This window comes from Larus michahellis, chromosome 21 (genome assembly GCF_964199755.1).
Source record: "Larus michahellis chromosome 21, bLarMic1.1, whole genome shotgun sequence".
Taxonomy (NCBI): domain Eukaryota; kingdom Metazoa; phylum Chordata; class Aves; order Charadriiformes; family Laridae; genus Larus; species Larus michahellis.
In genome coordinates, this window is record NC_133916.1 from 3,127,832 (window position 1) to 3,151,155 (window position 23,324).

Below are 23,324 nucleotides of genomic sequence, written 5' to 3' on the forward strand. Positions count from 1 at the left end.
CAAGCCCATCCTCGCCCATCTTGGGGCGGGCTCAGGTCCATGCCCAGCTTCACCCCACAGCAAGGCAAAGATTCGGGGCAGAGAGCGCTCAGCTCTGAGGCTGGGACCCTGCTCGCAGTCGGTTCTTTAGGTTTGATGGGAAGCGCAGGCAGGAAAAATAAAGCGGCTACGAGACCTGGGAATCACGGAGATCCGGGAACCGAGGCAAATCCCTGGAAATCACAACAAATCCACCATTGCCTCTGCTGGAAACTCTCCCACCAGGGGCTGAGAGAAACCCCACAAAGAAAGGCTGAACACTAAAAGGTTCTTAAATATTTAGTTCAGATTTATTTAAAGTCAAGTCAGTTTGTGGACACTATATTATTAAAAACACTTGGAGTTTTGTACTTCTAGCAAAAATATACATTTCAGTTTGAGGGTTGTTACACTGTCGAGGAGGGAAGAGCAAAAAGTTCCCCAGGTGATGAGGACACGAGTCCCGCACGCTGGCCACGGCGGGGGGATGCCACCGGGGGCTTCAGGAAGGACAAATCCCCCGGGCGTCGTGCAGCACACACACGTCTCCGGTGCCTTCCCCCAGAGGGTTTCAAAGTGCTTTAGAAACTGTAATTCATAACACCCCTGCGAGGTAGGGAGGGGAAGGGGCCGGGCGGGCAGAGGGCAGGGAAACTGAGGCACGGCAAGGGGCCGGAGTGTGGCGGCAGGGGCAGGTTTGGGACCGGCCAGTCCCGTGACGTGGAGAGGAAGGCCAGCGCTCTTCCCCTTCGGGTTTTAAAAGAATTATTGCACTAGGGAAATCTGCTATCCTGAAGAGGAGGAAAAGAAAATAAAACCGACTAATTTGCTCCCACAACCCCTCCTTGGGAATACCAGTATTTTAATAAGGCTGCTCAGGACACACGGGACCACGGGCCACAGACGGGTAAGTGCTGCTTCTTAAGTCACAGTCAGACACCGTCATCCCGAGGGGACCGAGCCCTTCCCGGGTCCATCCTCTCTCCCGGAGCCCGGGTGACGCAGCCCCTCACACAGGGGTCCCGTCCTGGGCACAAGCAGCACCACGACATTTCACTACTGCGAAAAATTGCGAGGTAAAATCCCAGAAGGGCTCTGGGTTTAGGCAGCCCCCGAAGCCTAGAGCTGTCCCCGCACTGGGGACGGTGGCAGAGGACGGGGCAGCTTCCCTGGCCCGGCCACGCTCGCTAGGAAGCTCCTGCTCATTGTGAGCATCTCACCAACTCCCTCCCCTCGTAAAAATACTTGGCGTTTGTTCTGTTTTACAGCTGCAAAGCTCTTTGCAACCAATGCACTAATTAATCCTCGTGCTCCCCCTCCGAGCAGAGCGCAGGTGACAATCCAGCTCCCTTTCCCAGAGGGGAAACTGAGGCAGGGCAATGCTTTTTCAGCATCGTGAGCCCTGTGGGCTGGCCGTGGCTTTCCTTTCCCCTTGCTGGTGTTGAGGAAGGCTTTGCTTGCTCCGGTGCTCACCAGAGTCGTGCTGCCGGACTCCCTGCATCACCCTGTGAAGCCCCCAGAGCCCCCCCGGGGCTTGGGAAGGGAGCTGCAGGACAGGCTGCAAGCCCTGCCACCTAACCCCACCCCAGTCCCAGGCCTGCCCCTGGCCCTGCACACACCTTCTGGGGACTTGTGACTGCGCAGAAAAGCCCGGGGAAGCAAACAGATTCTGGCCTCTGCTCCGAAGGTGAATTTTTAGGAATCAAACCCTTTCCCTCACGCCTCCCCATCCCTCCCTCTCCCATACCGAGCGTTGAGGCACAGGCTCACTCTGAAACCGGGGTACCAGGAGCAAGGGCTCCCGCACGGCACTCAGGGGAAGGCAGAGGTCACACGATCCCTCTGGGAGACAGGAACACGCGGCACAGCGAGGGGGGACAGCCCTACCCGTCTTCAAATACTCTGGCTTTTCTTTGGGAAAGAGAGCAACTTCCTTTCATTTCACTGCCCTAGACTTCACGGCTCAGGACTACGTCTTCTGAGTGCAATATAAAAAAGAAAATAAAGACACGCTCTAAGTGCTGTGCTGGCCCCGCTGGACGATACCTGCACCGCGCTCGGGTCTCCTAATGACCGGAGCATCCCCCCCCATTCCCAAGCTGCCAAAGGAACCCCACCGTCTGGGCCATGTAAACCGGCCGCCGCTCCAGAGGAGCCGGGGAGCAGCTTCTGAAGAGCCGGGCCGTGGTAACGGAAACAGTAGCTTATGATTTGCCGTTGTAAATTTGTTAGTGTGTGTTAACGGAAGCCCTTGCCTAGCAGGTGGTGGCTGCAAAGTCTTACGGCATCTTGCCCTATGTACCGTATGTCGGGGTCACGTAGAAAAAGAGTTTCCAGTAGAAGAAATGGAAGACATGGGGAAAGGTTTTCTGTGTTCCTGTACAAAGAGTCTTGCTGGGACTCCATGGCTTCATTCTCATAAATAACAGGTCCTTAGTACATGTCCTTGTAGATCTCCTGCAGAAGCGGGTGCAGAGATGTCTCCGTCTCCGTCTTCTTGATCTTCTGCACCAGCTGGGCGTGCTCCGTCACCAGCTGCCGCAGGTCGGCCATCTTCTGCAGCAGCTTGGGGAAGAGGTACTGGGCATCAGGGTGGTTGGACTGCAGGTGAAACTCCAGCGCTCGCAGGATGTTGTCTTGGATCTCCTCCACCTGCTTCACGTTCATCAGGCCAGGGCGGTCTGTGGAGAGGAAGCACGGTAGCTGTAGTGTTATGGTGTAGCCCTCCAAAGCACATGCTCCTCCCGGGGAAAGGGAGATGGGGTCTGTAACCCACCCACCACCACCCTGGACAACTAGACATGGGCAGAAGCGTGCCCTTGGACAACATATCCCACAGCAGCATGCCAGAAGGAGATGCCACTTCTACGCTCCTTGTTCTTGGTCCAAGCTTGGTAGGCGTCACCGCCACATAGAAGCTTTGGTTTTGGAACAGTTCAGTTCTTCTCTTGTCCCCCTGAGACACCCCTGGCTGACCGCAAGGCCAGCTGCAGCTCGGCTCCCCCAGCCCGGCCCCAACCACCTCGAAGTACAGGAGGGCTCTTCCCGACACTCACACGGCCAAGAGCGCTTCCTCACCTCCGCACAGGATAATGGCAGCCACAAAGAGAGACAGGTCGCTGTCATCCAGCTCCAGCGCGTTGAATTTCACAGCAAACTCAAACTTGGGCTCCATGATCTCATTGAAGGGCTTGCGCAGGCTACGCAGGAACTCACGGGTCACGAAACCGTTCCCGTTGGCCACCAACAGCCCATCCTTGTTCATGATAGAGGCCAGCATGGCGAAGATGGCCTCGTGCACCCCATACTTCAGCAGAGTCACTTGGTCATTCAAGTAGAGGCCTAAGAAGCTGGGGATGCTCTTGGCGAACTCCGTGAGCTCCCGCACAGTCTCCACCGTGGTGCACTGGCAGCGGTAGAAGACGTGCACCCCGATCTCCTTGTAGGGGGGAATGCCGTTCACCAGCTGTTTCCAGACCAGCCCCTTTTCTGCCTGCCACAAGGTGTCCATGTCGTGGATCACAAAAGGCTGCTTGAAAAAAGAAGCAAGCAGTGAGGAACCTGCCGCGGGGACTCGAGATATCGGCGCTGCCAAGGACACACGCATTTGTCTGCCTGTCTGCCCGGGCAATCTGCATCCACCCACAACTCCACACGTCTGCAGAGCAACGGGGATGCTCCCAGCGAGGGGCAGGTGTAGAGCCCACCTGGCTGCAGCTGGGAACTGCTGCGCATGGAACGGCTACAGCGGGAGGGAGATGTGCAGCATCTCCCAGAGATCAGCCTCCCCTGTTATTTTATGGCCAACCCCTGCCTGACCCGGGGAGGGAACTTACTGGGGTGCTGCTGGCCTTCCCGGTCAAGATACCTCTCGCCTTCTTTTTGGTCATGTTGAAGTTTTTCAGGTAGGCGTTGTAGATGTGCTTGGAGAAAGCTTTCAGATCGGCCACCTGCGGGTTCTGGCAGCTGATCTCGCTCGCCGTCAGCCCCGCCACCAGCTTCCTCTTCTCTGCCTCCGGCATGCGGCCGAAGCGGATCGCTGTGGTGAGAGGGAAAGCCAGCGGGTCAGGACACTGGGGATGACACCTGGGGATGTGTCCAGGGAGGCAGCGGCCTGCTCTGCCACCACAGAACACCTGCAGCTACACAACATGCTGCTCTTCCAGGGCTGCAGCTCCTCCGGCATCTCAACATCTTCACGAACCAGCCATTACTGCCACCCTTGCCAGCCCACCCTCACACTAAGCTCCCATCCCCGCTCCTCTGGGCTCTCGCACAAGCCCCAATTCCCACAGAAGCGCCTTGGCTGGGCCAGGAGCAAGGTGGTTACACCTGAAGTTTAAAAATCCCAGCACAGAAGAGCAACCCATGTGTTCAGTTCCTGCTGGGTCAACCTGTAAGGGACAGCCACGTGCCAACAGCCAGCCTGCACGGTGCGAACAGACCCTTCTTGTACAGAAGAAGGAGACAAGGAGTCCAAGGCTCAAAGCATTGGGTTTGAAAGATAATCCCCTAGCAAGAAGAGAGACACGGGATAAAGCAAGCTCCATACAGCCTCCCCGTGCATACCCAGAAGGGCTGATGGCCCCGTGGCACCCATCCGGCTAGGCCTGTGGACAGCGGTGACACCCACCGTTATGTGACATGCCAAGCGAGAGGCATTTCTGGAAGCGGCAGTACTGGCACTTGTTCCGGTTCTTCTTTTGAATCTTGCAGCTCCTCTCGCACTTCTCATACTCCAGCTTCATGCGGATGGTCCGGCGGAAGAAACCCTGCAGGCAGGTGGCACAGAGGGGGACAAAGGAGCAGCAGCATTAGCTCCTGCTGTTTGGGACCAGGCTGGTTTATTATCCCCAGGAATAGTAGTAGTAGTAGTAGTAGTAGTAATAATAACAACAATCAACCTCCTCCAGGAGGTTCAGCTCCTGGAGGAGCCCTGGGTCCCTTTGACACAAGCAGAGCCCCTGTCCCAGGGAGAGGTGGTGCGGTGGGAGGAGGGGGCTGCAGAGGAGGAACGCTGGAGGGCAGCCCCTGGTCCGGTGCCGGACACGGGGTGTGTGATACTGCAGGCAGCCAGCAGGGAGGGATGGAGGAACAAGCTGCAGGCCGGCCCCAGCCTGCAGGAATGTCTGGCAGGACCTGGGCCACTAACGCAGCCCTGCTGGCATCCGCTGTCGGGGAAAGAATTTCAGAGGCACATCCAAGCTGCGGCCAGCGATCCCAGGGGGATAAACACGCAGCTCGCTGCTGCTCTGCAGCACACAAAGCATCTTTAAAAGCAATGCTGGGGTCCCCACGGGAATAGATGGATTTGCCTTACAAAGTAAAGCATGACGGGGCAAGATTTGGGCCATACGCATCTCAGCTGCCTCCCCCAGGACGCTATTTGTGTGCCCGCCTCTACACTCCACGCTCGCTGGATAAGTTGCAAATGCTTTTTTTTTACAATCACTCAATCCTGCATCCCTGCTTTGCTGCAAACCTGCTTGTCTGAAGAGATGGCGTACCGCCTGGGGTCTAATCTCTGCTTGGCATTGCTGAACCCAGCCCTCCCCAGGGCATACGTACCTTGCAGCCCTCGCAGGCGTGCACGCCATAGTGAAACCCCGAGGCTTTGTCTCCGCAGACCCTGCACTCCACGTTCAGCACTCCCAAGGCCGCCTCCTCGCAGCCCATCTGCAGTTGGTCCGACAGGGAGGGAGAGGAGCTCTGCGAAAGGTCTGCAAACACACAAAGGGATACGTCCTTTCATGTAGTAGCTGCAAGCCCAGCGTCGCGTCCAACTCCCCCAGCCGTGGGGTTGACGAGGGATTTCCAGCACCGTCCCAGTCTGCCGCTGGTATTGCATCTGGGCAGTTAACCTCTGAGATCAGGCACTGGCTGCAGGCAGATGCCAAGCACAAAGCCAAGAGTGCGCCCAGCAGCTGAGAGACTCCACATCAGCGCTGATTTCTTCCCTCTGGTATTCATGTCTAGGCAATGAAACCCAACCAGCAAATTTTATAATTCCCAGTTGGCAGGCAGCTGGCACAGGGCTGCCCAGCTGGAATGCCCGGGGCTCTGGAGGAGCCTCTTCAGCAGCAACAAACCTTCTCCTCCAGCTCCTACAATCAGTTTGCACCGAGGACTTCAAGAAGTGGCCAGGGAAGCGTTCTCAAGCGCCCTGAGAGTCCTCCCCATCTGGGGTACAATGTTACCTGCCTGGCCTTTTAATTTCCATCTCCCACCCCGCTGCCAACGGCTGTGCAGTGACCGCAGAGGAAGAAATAAGCCTCTCCATAACTTGGTGCTCTGTGCATTATTTCTCAAAGGGAAGAGATTAAAACTAGCCAAACTCCGTTCACGGGCAGGTCCTCTGCCCTTGCAGCTGAGCACGCTGCCTGGAGGACGTGGATGCCTGGATGCTCCAGGGACAGACTCACCTGTGTAGCTGCTCGAAGGCAGCGAGCCGTCTGATCCTCCACTTGGTTCCGAGGCTCCGCTTGCCGCTGTCACTGCCTTTTCCTCTTCCTCCTCCTCTTCCCTGACCTCAGGTACTTCCTCCTGTAGTTGTTCCATAATTGATCACCCCTCAGTGCCAAGACTGCAATCCCTGTCATAGCTCTGGCATCATCCGCGTCTATCCGAGATGGACCCTACCAGGCTGTTCCTGCTAGCCTGCGGGACAGAGGGAGAAAGGTGCGGTGTCAGCTCTGAATGCCCACACGGAGCATCTCAGCAGCAGGATGGCGTGTAACCACCCTGGTCCTGCTCTGCTTTCTCTCCTTATCCAGGGAGACAAACAGAACCCGGGGCTTTTTAAAGGTCACTTTGCGCTCTGGTATAAACACTCTGTAGGACTCAAGGAAGTAAAAGCTCAGCGGAATTGTATTTAAAGCCCAGCAGACAGAGCCCAGACCACAAACCAGCCCAGATGCTACCCAGGGACCTGGTCTCCCCAGCTTGCAAGTCCCATAGCACAAACACTGCCCCAGACAATGTCCCCCAGAGCCTCTAGCACCGTGGGATGTCATGGTGGTAGCCAAGGCTGGGGTTTGGCAGAGGGAACACCACTAGAAAGATTAAGGTAGGTCGGGCTTCGCCCTCCCTGCCCACCCAGCCAAGGCAGAGCTTGGATCAGCGGCAGCAGCTGATCAGGGCGCAGTGGCCCCGTGCCCGTGGGTGGGAGATGCTGGGGGAGCAGGGCTCGGTGCTGCAGCAGGCGGTGGCTGAAAGCCCCCAGCCCGCGTGAGCCATCTGCAAGACCGATGGCTTCCTGCCGGCCCCCGCGCTCACGCTCCTTCCCGTTACAGCGCTGCCAGTTACAGCGTTTGTGTTTATTTTCACTCGTCATGTTGTAACTGGCCCTGGCTCCTCTGCCAAGAGCCGCCGGGTCGAACGTGTTGCTGTTGCTCCGTGCAGCTGCCGGGCCGTGCTCAGCCGCGGGGTCCAGCAGCGCGATTGCGACGGCCGCACAATCCAGCCAGTGTCTTAATCCTGGGTTTCCTGTGGGAGGAACAGCCCCATCCTCCCCCCGCGCGCTTCCGCTCCTTGTTTGCCTTAGTCCATCCCAAATAGCCCACAAAAAACTCAAGCTGTGCAAGCGATGCATCACCGATACCATGACCATCGCAGAGTTGTTCCCACCTCCCTCCTAACCATGCCCCCCCTCACCGGAGTGTCCAGCTCATGCTGCAACATCTCAGCGCTCATTTACCTCCAGATCTTGATTCCTAAACCGACTCTTGTTGAGTAATTAGTATCTCAAGCCCAGTTTATGCAGAGTTGCATCCACTTCCTTAAAGGAGGTTATTTTTAAGTGGAAAAATACCTATCGGAAACGCCACTGAAATCCAGCTTCCAGCAGGAAAGCCTCAATTTGCAGGCACAAGTTAAACCCATGCAGTGTTTTCAAGCCCGTGTTAGAGTGGAGTGAGTGACTTTTAGGGGACTTACACAGTCTGTGACCCATGCCCAAGCCCACACTAGGGCACCTGGCTTGCTGGGGGAGGGCAGAGTGGCCCAGGACTCCCTGGGCTCATTTTCCCTCCTGCAGCAGACCCTCACGCCTGGCACTTTGAACCTGAGCCGCAGCCGGCTCCTTGGACCTGCTGGAAACGTGTCAGCGCCGAGCGAGGTCAGAGCTCCCTGCGAGATCGAGCAAGCGGCCATGGGAGAGGACAAAACCTGCAAGCGGGAGGTTGAACGCAAAGCCAGGACCCCAGGAGAAGTTAGAGAGCATCTACCGTTCCAGGAGGAGTCAGAGAGCATCTGTCATTCATTTTAGTGGCCAGCCCAGCTCAAACCACGACACACACCCGCAGGAGCCGGTGCTGCACCAGAGTCTGGGCATCCCCTGAGCGAGGAGGCTTTGCTTTTCCCCTCCACGCTGGGAATTCAGACTGCAGGACAGATGGCTCTGTTTCAAGGAGAGGTACGTCAGAGCCATCAGGCGAGCCCGGCTGCTCTGCTCTCCCTTACAGCAGGAGCAGGCAGGGGGGTGCTTAGGCGAAGGCAGAGCATTCCCTTACTGTGCCTCCACCAGTGAACTAAGGGACCATTGAAGGGCTGTGTTATCCTTGGCCTCCTCTCACACATCCCGCGCGGTGGGACATGGCACACGGGCAGGAAAACCTATTCATCGGAGATGGAGGGTAACGAGCTCCATCGTTTTGAAGGTTATATATAAATGAACGTACAAACACCAGGAAAACGCTTTTGCCTGGAACAGCAGTTAGTAGGGGAAGCTCGTGGCAGGAGAAACTAGTCTATGGTGGAAAATACATCCATCAGCAGCTTAATGAGCTTCTTATTAGCTCTCCTTTGTCTCTGGCACGCAGCACAGGCCACTTCCTTTAAACCCAGTGCAGACGTAGCCCTCTGCTTCGCCCCACGGCAAAGTTGGGCTTCGGCCTCACGGCGGGTTGCTGTTGAAATAACGTGGGCACATTCCTCCCACTGCACCCCCCTGTCCTCCATCTGCCAGGTCTGCGCAGGGCCACGTAATCCCAGGGTGGCAGCAAGCTTGCGACTTGCAGTTTGCTCCCTGAAAGCCACCAAAGCAACCCCAAAACTGCGCTTGGAGTCGGTCAGGCTAGAGAGGGATGTGCAGCCCTGAGACGGGGGAAAGTCAAGGGCGAGATGCAACGCCGGGCTCCAGCTAAGGCTCCCTGGGTGGCTGCAGGCATTATGGTAAGGATAAGGGTTCGGATCCCACCCTTCGAGAATGGCTGGAGAGTCAGAGAGAGAAAAGCTTTTACCAGAAAGCTTTGAATGTATTGTTTTCATATCTCCTTGCAGGCCAAGAGTACAGGGGCCTGGGCAGAGGGAAGCTGTGAGAGCTGTTTGCACACCTGCCTTTCCCTCAGCCTTTCCCCTGTTTTCTAAACAACAGAGAGAGAGGGAGAGGAGGGGGAAAAAGGGATTGATTTCACACGGGAGGCTGCACCCCCTGCCTTCGGCAGATAAAAGGCCAAGGCAGCAGCCGCCCGGATGAAAGGCAGGGCATGGCTGTGTATACGCACCCTGGCATGGAGCGAGCGGACCCCCAGCCCTCCCCTCGGGGCCGGGGGCAGCCCCGTGGCAGCCAGACCCGACCGCACGCAGGGACTGAGGAGATTTGCTGAGGTCTCACACACGTTCCTCCATTCCCTGGCGAGCGCCGCAATTCAGAGTGGGGCATCCCGGGAAGCTGGAGCTCCCCAGAGGTTTGTCCCTCTGAGTGCAAGGAGGGACCTGCCCTGCCAGCACGGCCGTGGGCAGAGTTGTCACAGCCCTGCATCTTTGTGGGATGGCACCAGGGATGGGCACGTGGATGGCAAAAGGCCCTTTCTCAACGCCAGGACCTCCCCATCTGCTTGGTGCCTCCACATTGAAGCTGCCAAGCAGGCAGAGAGGAGGAATAACTCAGTTTCCTCCCCTTAGCTAAAAAGCCAGCCGCCGGAGCATGGTGCACAAGCTTCGAGCTGCAGGGAGAAGGGCAAAAATTCCTGCCTGGCGTAGCCACCCCCTTTTTTCCGTTTGGCAGCTGTCACAGGGCAGCGACGGAAAGACAGGATGGAAATAAGGACGGGGACCGTGAATTCCTTCCTAAGCTTCTCCGGAGAATCCGGCAAAGCTGTTTCCCTTCCTCTTCCCACAGGACGGGAATGAGCAAGAAGGCACGCAGCTCGTGAATTGCTCTGCCCTTGCTTCAATCCCCGTTCCCAGGAGCTTCAGCAGCCCTGGCTGAGGCAGCAGCCTCCCTCCCCGGAGCCCACAGCCGGCGGAGCGGGGGTTTGTTGCTGGCTCCGGGCTTGGGCAGACGCCTGCTGGCTGCCCCGCTCCCACGCTGCAAACAGCACGGGCAACAGGTTTATCGTTACTAGAAGCAGGAGCTGGTGTCTACGCCAAGCTAAACCATACGGAGGGAATGGGAGGGGAGGGGAGAGACATGGCACAACGAGAGGAGGAAAAAAACCCCCAGTAATTAAAGTTAAAAGGAGAGAAATCTTCAGCGTGGACCTGCTGCAAGAAGGCAGGACTTCTCCAAAGCTGACCAAGATCCAAACCTTCGGTTCATCAACCTGCAGCTTGTACCCTTTTGGCCTGACCGCTCTTCAACACTGGTTAGCCCGTAAACCTTGGAGCCAACTTCAGAGAAGGAGATGACGACAAACTGGCGAGGAAGTGCCCATTTTGCCGTGGTCCACACACAGGAGGGGTGGCGGGGCGATGTGATGGACAATTCCAGTTTCTCACCAGTATTCCAGTCCTGCTCGCGGAGCAAAGCATCACAAGAAGGGGATGTGCGTTTCGACACAGACACCGGGGTGGTGTCAGCTAGACAGATGCAAAATCAGAGCAAGGAAGTGCTCGTAATTAGAAGAACCTCATCTTTAGAGCAGGTGTAGGTTCACTGGTGGTGAGCTCAAACAAGAGGTAATTTCGGTGTGTTCACGGGGGTGGAGAGAGGATGCCTGCCCCCATTCCTCTCCAAAAGAGCATACATTTGTTTATAATATATTTATACAGATGGGATTGACCAAGCCCCCATCACAGTCTAAAGTGGCCAAAAAAAGGTCCAAACCTCCCCAGGCCCAAGTCACAGAGTTGAAACGCTCAAAGCAGTTGTTCAAGTTACCGTAAAAGAGGTCAGCAGGAATTGCAAAAGGAAACCAGTTTACCACGGGAGCACTTCTGGCTTGTATTTTTATTCCTCTGGACAAAAACGTTAATCAAATTCACAGTCGACAGAAGTGAATCCTTTTGGAAGGAGTGAGATGAGAAGTTAGCCCTCCGTACGGCAGCGCTTTCTGTGATGTGCAGCACATATTGCATCCACAAACAGAAATTGAACTGAACCCATAAAAAAAAAAAGTGATTGTTGCTTGTTGGCCATCATTTGCAGACATCCCTTGGGTTGTGTCACTGCTTCCGATAGTTTCTGTTCCTCCTCCTATGCGTTAGCTACAGCTACTACTAATAAAAGCTGAATAAGAGCTAAGCAGATGCTGCAATACAGGAAAGGTAACTAAGTGCACAAAACAGGAAAACAGGAGAGGCAAACATTGAAAACATGTTTGTTTTTGTTCCTGAAAGATCAACACACCCCCTCATTAGCTAAAGAGATCTCAGCAGCGCTTACTACCCAAGTGCTTCCTCCCTTCCTCAAAGTCTTGGCCACAAGGCAGGCTACACGCAGAAATAAACTACTCGAGGTAGCGAGGAAGAGCCCGTCCACGCAGCCCTGGCCGGGGATGACACTTAGGGCCAGATCTTCCCCTTGAAGCATCTGCTCAGCCATTGTACCATGCCCCAGTCTGGTCCCGTCACCTTCTCCCCAGCGCTGCTCCGCGCAGGCTATCCGCCTTTCACCAAGTACGAGCCCAGCCGACAAAGCAGCAGGGTGCTGCCGGAGCTGCTATCACCGCGTTGCCGCTAATTACTCAGGAAGACGCGACAGAGGGTGCAGGAGATTCCCTCGCTTGCCTCGAGCAGCCAGGCCTGCCAAAATGAATCACCCATCTCCTGCATGTTTTAACTCACCCACTTCCTGGGCACTGAGGAAGGTGAAAAAAAAATAAATAAAAAGGTTACAAAACTTGCCAGATTCTTCTCTTTTCATACCACAATTGACGCCATCCTCAAAACACTATTTTGCTCCAGAAGAAACTTCCTGCTTTCTCACCTGTGCGGCGTTTCTTCAGAGAGCCAGGGGTATCGCAGAAACAGAAGCAAATCAGACTTCGGGCAACAAACTCACAACCACGTGCAGAGGGGGGGCTCCAGGCTGCTCTTCTCTCTCAATTCATCCTCCACGAACTGCAGCTGTCCCTGGCTCCAGCAGCTCCAAACACACATCAGATGCGCTCCGAAATCTTGAGATGGCAGGTACTAGGAGATGGTTAATGCTCCTACAGGAACGATCCCTACACACCTTTTTGGTGGAGGATTCCCTGCCCCCTCCAGCCTCTGGTGAGCCCGGCTCTGCCGCTGCCTTTTGCCGAAGAGGGAACAGCAGGACAGACAGCGACGTTGTTGTTCAACAGCAGTTGTAGGGGACAGTGAAGAGCTGAGCAGATGTTAGCTCTCATCTGAAGTCCTGCTTCATAACCTTCAGCAAATCCTGTCAACCCCCATACCTCCATTTCCTTCATCATCCGTAAAAAAAAACAACCAAAAACACCCTAAAAAAGCAAACCCAGGCAGGACTTTTACAGTGCTTCCTTCCTGATCCTTTCCTTGCTGCATTAGCTCACAGAAACGGCATGTTTTGGAAACGCAGAGGAATACATCGGTGCCAAGCGTCATTGTTTATTCCTGGATTATGGATTTTGTCACCTGTTTGCAGTCACGCTCGCAAGCCTGGCCTCCCCGGCCCCAGGTCAGCACACCAGGCTGCTCGTGACCACCTTCTCCCGTTGTACATTCCTATACGAAGCATTTCCAGGATTATTTTCAGCAAATAAACTGGCATGTCTCATCCAGGCAACTGCTGACCGACATTTGTGTTTTGCTGTCAACTCAGGACAGCCCAGAGCACCCGGGGGCAGGAGGGGCACATGGGTCTGACCCGCTGGAATGAGGACCGCAGCCAGGAAACGAGCAGGTACCAGAAAGGTGACACCACCGGGGCCTCTCAGAGCTGGAAACGGCACAGAAGTGTTGCTATTTGAGAAGATCGTTAAGTCTGGTAAGGAGAGATGCTCATCCCCGCCGCAGCCCAGGGCACGGCAGAGGTGGCGGTGAAGCCGTGGCAGTGCTTTGGGAACACGGCTGCAATCCCAGCACACAAGCTGCGGGTGAGAGGCACAGAGTTACACAGGGCTGCGGAGATGGGTAAGTGTCCACAGGGGACCCTGAACCCACAGGTAGGGACCTGCCACCCCACCTGACTTCTTCTGTTTATACTCCTCCAGCAGTTTCCACCACTGCTCCGCAAGTGCCAGCTGTCACATCCCTGCTGCTCCTCTGGAAGTGCCAGAGAAGTCATCTGGGGTATATTCTCCTTTCCTTACCATCCCAAAGGTGAGGAAATAGGTGGCTCAGAGAACCCACCAAACCACTGTAAACTGATGCTTTCCAAAACTCCTGAAGTCCTCTCGTGCTTTTACTCCAGGGCACTTGGTTTGCTTGTTTCCCTTGTCCTCCCAAACCTGAGCAGGACACGTGGACGGATCCGGTTTCAGGAACATCAGTAATTATAGAACAGGGCTGACGAGGGAGGAGCTCACGGGAACAGCAACACCACTTCCCAAGGCAAACAGTGGGCACAGGGTGTTACAGACTCACAGCGGCATTTAAACGGAAAACCAGGAAAGCGGTAAGTGGAACAAGCTGTCACGGCAAACGTCAGAGTTGGAGCCCTGCCTTGGTGGGAGCAGCAGTGGCAGCGAGTAAGGCCGAATTTTGGCAGCGTTACGCACACCAGGACCTGTCTTAGCTTTTCTCAAAGCTCCAATCTTACTGGGACACCAGCAAAGAGTCACCCCTGCTTTGGATGGGGAAATCAGCTCCCCAGAAAAGTGGCGAGGGGTAGAAAAGTAGCAGCACACCAAGGCATCGCTCTGGATCGTACACACGTGCATGCAGCCTGCCGTCTGGAGCCAAACACCCAGCAGGCCAGCAAGTTTTATTGCTAGGCTGCCAGAGCTCCCAGATGCAGGAAAATGCCCACAAAACCAGTAGGAAACCTTCTCCTCTTTGCAGCTACCAAGATTCTAGGTTCCATAGGCTAACTGGGGAAAACAAAAAGAAAAATAAAATCCACCAGCCTGGAAGTTTTGTTTTGCTTACACTTGGACTCCCAGAAAAGCGCTACCGGTTTTGTAGACCTTCGCAAAATATCCTGGGCACCAGCCATGCCGTTCTGATCCCAGGATGCAGCTGACAGTGAGCGATTATGCCCAGGCACAAGTTCAGATGATTCAGCAGGGCCTGGGAATGTACGCACCGAAACAGTTAGAACAAATCCCCATGTTCGCTGCATGTCCATTTCAACCACAGAGCAGGAAAAATGAGGGAGTCTGAGCACGACTGCGTCCGTCTCCGTACGGAAAACTCCAGAGAGCATTAGAATAATTTTGTTACACAAACTAGTTCAACACCCTCTTAGGGAACTGGAGGGGAACCATGTTTCCTTACTATTTTTGGCCACATTCACACAGCAAGGGCGGGCTGGAGGAACAGAGGTTTCCCTGTGTTTTCAGCAGCGATACGAGCAGCGATCATGTCAGCGCAACCCTGCCAAAACTCCTCTGCCAATTAGTGGATCGCAGTGTGTGCTCTGACCATTTGGATTCCGCCTCAGCCCCTGGAAAACAAAACACTCGAGTAAAGCATTAGCACCTTTCGTAACTTCCTAACGTCTTTGGCACCAGCTTGGGGGCACAGAGGTATGCAGCGAGCCAACGACTACCGCTTCCCGACACAGCCAGCCACTGGGAGGCCAGTGGGCTCCACCAGCTCACGCTCACCAACAACCCTTTTCCCGAGATCCCCGTGTCCCTAAGTCCCACAACATAACACCTACCCCACGGACAGGGGAACGCACAGATTTTTTTCAGAGATGTGGGGCTCCGACCATCAGCCCCTGTGGGGTTAATGGCTTTCAAGGTCCAACAGCTCTAGCACAATCCATATAAGCAACTTAGAGGTGAAAAGCAGATCTGGGCCTTTTCAGAAATATTCCGGATTTGCACTAAGATGAAATGAAGAGTTGCATAAAAAAAAAAAAAAAGTTTCTAAAAAGTCAGGCAGGATAGGGATTTGAGCTTAGGTTCTCATCACCAAGGTGATGAGACGAAATGCTGCATGAAACGCTGCTTATTTTGAAGCCATCTCACCCATCCTCTCTTCGGCCTGACAAAGCCTTTCCTAATAAGACAGTCATGAGGCAGTAGTGTGGTTCATAGTAAAGTTTGTCTTAACAGACCATCACAGAAATGCTTCCCTATCAGCTCAGGTAGGAAAGCTCATCTGCCCTTTTAAACCACCAGGACTGTTCCCTGTCTCCATCCCACATCCCTATTATGGGATTGAACGTGCACGTTCTGGTTTTTGCTATTCCGAGTTCCAGTTCCCAGACCAGGGCAAACCAGAAAATGCAGCATGAGGGCAACGATTCTGGTTAGCACGGACATTATCTGGCTGTTGCGATCCACAAGCCTCAGAGACGTGCTCTGGCTTGAAAATGAAAAAATGTTTGAGTTTCTAGCTTGTGCTTTCATCCTGCCACCTCCTCCAGGGTCAGGATTCCCCTACGAACTACAACCTCCGTCAAACCCACACTTCTGAGCAGAACCTGTCCAGAGGGATCCCCAGGGAACTACCCTGACACACACACACACGTACGTTGGAACCTTCTGCAAAGCCAGTTTGAAAGACCTGACCCAAATGATCTCAGATGTTCACAAGCTCTTGGCTAAGCCTTGGAGGACACAGACATGTTCCAGACGGTATGATCATAGCAGAGAACATTAAGGCATTTCAAGAAGTCATCCTGAAACTCAGACACAACTCGAGACAGTTCTGCTCTGAACCCTTCTTGCAACCAAGCAGGGCTCCAGTGCACGTCATCCCAAAACATTTATTTTGGGGAAGACGCATTTCATAATCTCCTTGACCAAAAGGCTTCATAGTGGCATTAATCATTCCACTCTAAACCCTGCTTTTGGGAAAGTAATTTCCTAGGCATTCTGCCAAAGCAAGCGCATTTCAGAGTATAAAATAAAAAAAAATTAGTTCTACAGAAAAATCTTATTTGTACTCACGATAGAAATCATTTCTGCTTGCTTAGACTTTCCCAAAGTCTCCAAAATTATTGCAGCAGCGATAAGGAGTATATCTCTGGCAGGGACACTTCCAGAAGAGCAGAGATTGCTCCGCGGCGCCTGATGCGAAGGCGGCTACACAGCCTGACAAATCTGTGGGTATCAGCAAGGGCAGCTCTTCCTACTATAAAACAAGGGAGCCAATACAAATCCCCAAATAAACCAACATCTCTAAAATTTCATAGTCAGGACAAGCCAGGCTGGGTTCTGGCAGCAAATAGTCTTTCAGGCATAAGCACTGTAACATCATCTCACCCAATTAAAAAATCATTTGCATGCCAGGTCCCCACTGCACGAAGGAACCCAAGAGTCTCTTGTCGTGCTAATTCCTCAGTCTCTAAAAACATTTGCAGATTTCCAGTTCATAACTCAATAGCCACAGACGAAATATTCCCCGAAAGGCAACAAGATGTACTGTACGAAAATACATATTTGTCAACAGGCAACACGCTAGAGGGACGGAGCCCATTAACATCAGTAAGCAATTCTGTACAACAATGCTCTTCTGATCAGCAAAGCCTCATGTGGCTCATTACAAAACCCTCTCCACACGCTGCGAAGATCCTTGGAAGTCCATGTCTCGAATGCCAGAACAGAGACAGCACAAGCTGCACAAACTCGACAGAGAAAACCACATGTCCGTCCAGCTACACACCTCAGACGCGTGCTGTGGCAAAAATAAATCCACCCCTATGCGCAGCCAGCCACGGCACCGTTAGAAACTCCATGCAGCTTCTGGGTGCAGGGGGGCTGCTGTGAAGACTTTTGGACGTCACTTCAGAGGTCTGTGGGCAGGACAATATCCACCCGAGCCCACGGCAACCACCTCCTCAAAACCCCTGGCCCAGCTCGGCTGTAACCTGCTCATCTTTGTCCGAGTAAGGCAGTTACACAGCGACAGACGGTTCCAGCACTGCTGCCGGATCCCGTGTCCGGATCGTTAGGTGACTGGTTACCCAAGTACGGTCCCAGATCTCACCTGCTCTCCCCAGTCTACAAGAGCCAAGTCATAATAATCAGTGAAATAATCAAATATTAAGCCGCTATACTTTGACGGTAACAGTCAGCTTAGAAGAACAGGATCAGACCATGATACTCACAGCACGCTCCTAAGCCTAATTTATAAAGATCGCATTCAGAAACTGAACAAAAATAAGGCACAGAGTTTAAGTTTAAAAAGAAATTTAAGAAGTTTAAGCTTGCGGACAAAAGCGAAACCTGCTGTAAGCAAGCCGCACTTCCGAGGCTCTTCCCTATCCCAAGTTTTTAAAAACATACATAGGATAAGTGCTTTGGTTGATTGCCCGTGTGTGAAAGGGAAGGGTTACCTCTCCGGAGCAGCTGTCCCCGTCTGCCTGTCGCCGAAAGCCACCGTTCCGTTACCATGTCAGCACGGAGAGCCGAAACCCCAAGTAATCTGCAAGAGAACACAACGCGAATTTCCACGGCTGTGCTGAAGGCCAGATATTTATGCCGCTGGGAGAACTGGGCTGGATCCAGCAATAGCTCTGAAATTTAAACACACGCTCCCTCTACCGCACGCTGGAACCATAGGCTGGGCTGACTCCCCTTGCCAGGGAGGCGGGGGGGCAGCTGCCCCGTGCGATCACTGCCGTTTTCCCCAGGCTCCGGTGGCTTCTTCAAACCAGGAGGTAGAACAAACCCCCCCGGTGTCCCAAAAGAGACAGCCCTGACCCCTCACCAGGCGTTGAGCATCAGGATGTCACCTTTGCCTTATGTCACCCGCAGTCAGAGGCTGATGACCCTGACCTTTCATGACAATGCATAAAGTCGATGCTAGGAAAAGGTTTGTGGTGGCCATAAGGTGGTTTGTTTACTCAGCTTGCTTAATCCATCTTTAAGAGGCTGCCAGAAAGTTCCTGCAACTTTAATGAACTTCCCTCTCAGGTGGTTGAAACTTAAGGATTCGACAGAGTTCATTTACTCTTGGTTTTCCTGATAAATTTGCAAATAGCCCTGTGTGTATTTCAGGCTCAGGAGAGCAGTAAGAGACCAACGCTGGAAAAAAAAAATGGCTTATGAGGCTTTGAACTAGAGGACTTAGAGAAAATATGTTCTATTTTTAGACACAGTTATGCAGACTAACTGGACTAACATATTAAACAAAGATGTTGTGAACATGATGCTACTTGAACCCATGTACCCCCCCTGACATTACCCAGGCTTAGCTGCTCCTCCCACCCCAATGGAAAAGCCCCGTTTCATGTTGCTCCTTCCAACACGGGATGACTTGCAAAGCAGCAAACGCCAGCAATGAACCGGGCATCGCCAGCCCCCCGCCGAGAGGGGCAGCTCGGCCAGCAAGTTCAGGGCAGAGTGAATCCCTCCTGCAACTCCCGGGTCAGACACGGCACCAGGAGCTGCAGCTGCTCAGAAGAGGATGAAAAAAGAAAGCAAACCCCCTGCCCCAAAAAGCTGAGGCTCCCAGCACACCAGCATGAGTGTGGAGGGTGTTTCCTACGCTGCCGAGCAGCCCAGGTACATCCAGGGGAGGGACACGAGTGTGAGATCCCAAAAAAATAACCCCAGTCCCTTGCATCAGAGCATCATTTGCATCAGAATCACTCTTTTCTTGCGGTCAGTGATATAAAAATCACACATACACCCCTTGAAGAAAGTGATTGCCCCCAGTTTACAGACAGGGGGGCTGAAAGAAGCCTGCCCGAAGGTCAGCCGGCGAGGGAAGGAGCGCGGATCCAGCGCCCAGCCCTCTGCTTTAGTGGGGGCCATAAAACCGCAGACAGTAACTGCACTTTCACAGCAGGACGTTAGAGGTACAGCAAGTTTCTCATCCCCTCCCTCCAAAACAGAAGGTAGCCTTTCTAAACACAAAGTTTTTCTTTAACCTTCCTGATGAGGAACAACAATAAAGTCATTACAACACCACTGGCACATCAGGAGCGGGCTTTCTTCATCTCCACCAACAATAAAGCCCGTCCCTGATTCAGTAACGAAGTGTAACGTTGACACCGTCAATGAGGGCATGAATCACACGCCGGGAGTGCACAAATCACACCCCGAGCCCTCTCCCGGCGCAAGATCAGAGCACTTTGCTGCTGCTGCCAGAGATCTGAGAATTAAAACTAAATTACTGGCTCACCTCATCCTGCTCACAGGTAAATGCCAGAGCATGCCCCGTCACCACCGCACACAAGGCAACACTTGCACCAGCTCAGCAGGCAGAGAGGGAACCTCCCAGCACATCTCTCCTGAAAGCTTCCTCTTGTATCCCTGGCTGACACACCGTAAGTCACGGAGAAAAATCCCACCTCAGCACAGCCTGGAGCACGTTTGTACCCGAAGGGGAAAGGGATTCTCCACTGAAGGCAGCAAGGGAATTCGCATGAAGAGAGGTGGCAGGAGGAGGGCCAAATGGAGCAGAAAGGAGAAACGGGATACAGGCTGCTTCCACCAGCAGGTCACTGGTTCAAGAGGTCAACATTGCAACCAGCCTCAGGACTCCCATTTACAGCGTGGCCACCACTGCATCCTCTTTCGATGCTCAGATCCCTCTGCATCGCCATGATGGACATTACCCGGACCCTACAGCACATCCAAAGCCTGCTTGTCTCTCTGCCCACCCACAGCCTGTTCCCAGGGGCTTTCCCAACACGTGAGGGCTCAACAGACCGATTCCTTCCCGCAAGCACGATCGTCACTTGCATGCAAGAGGCTTCCCAGCACAGCTGTCAAAGGGGAAGGTGGCCAAGGCTGAGATGAACTACACCAGGACGCTGTTTGAAGCCATGCAGATACAATACAGTCGATGACAGACAGATGCTTTGGGAAAAGCATAGATGGGATCATCACAGAGGGTGTGTATTCTCTCCTGCTCCACTGACAAGCTGCATCTTCAGCTGCTTTTCCTCTCTGTGCCTTGATTTTTCCATCCAGAGACACTAAAACACACCTACCTCATAAACAGGTTTTGAACCTTAATTCACTGGCTTCTGTAAATAGGTTGGAGGCGCTCTGATCATAAACAAATAGGGCTGTTAATCATTTGAGGTGGAGTCAGTGCACACAAACTTTTGAAAGTATAGTGAGGCCAGGAGGCTTTTTGACCACAGGCAAAAGGGGAGGTCAAAACTCATCTGGGGAGGAACAGTTCCATGTAACAACAGGCTCCTTGTTGGTTATAACAACAGAGCTTGGAGCTAGCCGAGGAGGAAGGGAAAAACGCAACAGGTCGGTAGAAGAAAACAAAGGAGGGAAGCAAGAGGTGAAAGAAAATTAGGTCTCTGGCTTCAAGGTCCTGCCACCTACTTCTCCTTTACCTTTCACCTAGGATTTTTTACAAGCGCTTTTAAAGCTAATTAAGAGTTACACTCAACCCAGCCAGCATGGAGGTACCACCTTCCTGCATTCGGCTACGAGTGTTCACAGCGCAGGACGAATGACCTCGTGCAGAACTCTCAAGTGCTTTAGAGCCACTATATTATAAAGGCAGCAGTACCCTACTTCATAGGTGGAAAAAGCATGGCACAAAAAGTAAATATCTTTTATCTGGGATCTTGGGGAAAGCAGGAGCAGAATGTGGAGGGATGAGAAAAGAAAGGATTCTCAGATCCTTTCTTGAGAAGCTCCTCACCTGATGCACCACTGATGGACCATCCTGACCCTCTTGCTTCTCCTCCTCCCAGCCCCACACCCCAGCAGTGCCCGCCACTGGTACCCTAAAACCACAGGCCAGTTCCCCCTGTGCCACCCCACCCCTGGGAGAGAAAAAAGGCAGACTGTCCCCCCCAGCCTCCCCTACTTGGGCCATGTCCCATCTTCTAACTTCCCTGATTTCCCAAGCAGGAATGAGAGCCTGCACCCTAAAGCCACCGATGTGTCCCTGTCCTCCCAGCCCTGTCCAAATCACTGGGAGAGACTGTGGGAGGCAGTCTAAGTGTGGGCCTCCACGCTCAGACCCATGACACCACAGCACCCTGCCCCTTCCACCCCGCACCCTCAGAAAGCCCCCATCTCCTCAAACCCACACTCACAGAGAGACCCCTCATCCCCCTGCTCCTCATTATCCCCCTATCCCACAGCACAGCCTGCCCCTCCACCCCACACCCCCCACCTTCTGTCCCCCACTGTGATCACAATGTCCCGCACCCCATGTCCCTGTTCCCCACATCCCCCTATCCCTGCTTCCCCACACCCCTGTCCCTCTATCCCCACTGCCCCTTAACCCTGTGTCCCTCTCCCCCACATACCCCATCCCCACTGCCCTACACCCCTGTCCCTGTCCCCCACATCCCCCTATCCCCACTGCACCGTTCCCCGATGCCTCTGCCCCTCACATACCTCTCTCCCTGCTGCCCCACACCCCGTGTCCCTCACACCCCCACCCCCACTGCCCCATCCCCCTGTGCCCCTGTCCCCCACATACCCCCCTCCCCGCTCCCCCACATCCCACATCCCCCATCCCCGCTGCCCCATACCCCACACCGCTCAGGCCCCATCCCCACTGCCCAACGCCCCCTGTGCCACCACCCCCCTGTGCCCCTGTTCCGCAGAGACCCCATCCCCACTGCCCTACACCCCCGTCCCTGTCCCTCACAGGCCCCCTGCCCCATACCCCATGTCCCTGTCCTCCCATACCCCATCCCCGCCGCCCCACAGCCCCCGTCCCACACCCCATATGTCCCTCACACCCCCCTGTCCTCGCTGCCCCACCCCTGGGTCCCGGTCCCCCACATACTCCATCCCCCCTGTGCCCCCCAGGCCCCCTGCCCCCCGCCCGCTGTCCCCCCAAGCCCCCCCACCTCTCCGCGCCCGTGTCCCACCCCCCGTGTCCCTGTCCCCCCCCGCCTCCCCGCAGGCCCGGCCCCGCTCACCTCCCGCGGCGGCCCCGCTCCCCCCGCCGCCGCCGGCGCCCCACTGCCCCCCCCCACCCCCTCACGTCACCGCGCCCGCCCTGACGCCACCGCATACCCGGCGCCCCGCAGCCAATCGCCGCCGCCGGGAAGCCGTTACCACGGCAACGGCCCAAGCCCGCCCCGCCCCGCCCTGCCGCGAGGCGCCCCCTGGCGGGCGCGGGCCGCACCGTGTCCCGTCCCCCCCGCCTCGGCGGGCGCGGGGGCTCACGGGAAGTGTAGGCGCTGGGCGGGGGGGGGGGAGGGGGGAAGGCGCAAAATGGCGGCGGCCTCTCTCTGCCGGCAGCTTCTCCTGCGGCGGGTCTACAGCGCACAGGGCAGCCCGAGTGGTCCCTGTCCTCCCTCCGCCACCCTGTCCCAGCGCCTCACCAGGCCCCGCCGCTGGGCCCTCACCGCCATGGAGGGAGAGGGGGCTGAGGGGAGCTGGTGTCCTGCCTGCAGCCGTGAGGGCAGAGGGGACGGCAGCCCCCCGGGAGCCCCCGCATTAAACCCTCCCGGGACAGGCCACTTCGTGGCTGTAACTGGGGACGTGTCTCGGAGAGGAAAGCCCCGGCGGCTGTGAGCTCCGTGTCATACGCAGGGTGGCTCGTCTGGAGGCCAAAACGGAGCCGGGCAAAAGCCACCCGGCAGCCCTGGGCAGGAGGCCGGGCAGGAACCGGGATGCTCCAGCCCCTGCTGTGCCGGAGCCGGGAGGGAACAGGGATTTGTCTCGGGCAATGAAACTGGGACTTGAGGTTCCAAAGAGCTGCTGCCGCCAGCTGTGGGACCCTCAGACACCGCTTGGGGTGTCTGTGGCAACTCTGGGACCCGCAGACGCTGCTCAGGGTGCCTGTGGCAACTCTGGGACCCGCAGACGCTGCTCAGGGTGCCTGTGGGAGCTCTGGGGGTCTCTTTCCCCTTCCCCCCCACTGCTTCCAGCCCCTCCCAGGGCCAGATCAGCTGCCCGCCGGGGGAGCTGCAAGCTGCCTGCTGGCGGTGCCGTTGCTTGAGGTCTAGGATGGAGCTAACTCTATACCTTCACACCCTAGGTAAACCACAGCGGTGGCTAATCTGATCAGTGACATTATGTTTAAGAAGAACAGGCCCTGTTCCCACTATGGTTTCTCAAGGAGCAGTACAGAGG

General features: G+C 55.0%; 1 protein-coding gene across 2 annotated transcripts; it reads right to left on the reverse strand.

Moving 5' to 3' along the window:
* Window positions 1–307: 307 nt before the first annotated feature.
* On the reverse strand, window positions 308–22,198 carry PPARD (peroxisome proliferator activated receptor delta). 2 transcript variants are annotated; one of them, XM_074564181.1, is made up of 8 exons: window positions 22,163–22,198; window positions 17,639–17,727; window positions 6,441–6,675; window positions 5,587–5,738; window positions 4,652–4,790; window positions 3,855–4,057; window positions 3,097–3,550; window positions 308–2,699 (listed from the first exon to the last, which is right to left on the reverse strand). In XM_074564181.1, exons 3-8 carry the CDS (start codon window positions 6,574–6,576, stop codon window positions 2,452–2,454), a joined length of 1,332 nt encoding a protein of 443 aa, XP_074420282.1. In that variant the 5' UTR covers window positions 6,577–6,675; window positions 17,639–17,727; window positions 22,163–22,198; the 3' UTR covers window positions 308–2,451. The 2 variants fall into 2 exon arrangements, with proteins under 2 accessions (XP_074420282.1, XP_074420283.1); XM_074564182.1 differs by lacking the exon at window positions 22,163–22,198 and having other exon boundaries at window positions 3,097–3,547; window positions 17,639–17,788.
* Between the last annotated feature and the right edge of the window lie 1,126 nt (window positions 22,199–23,324).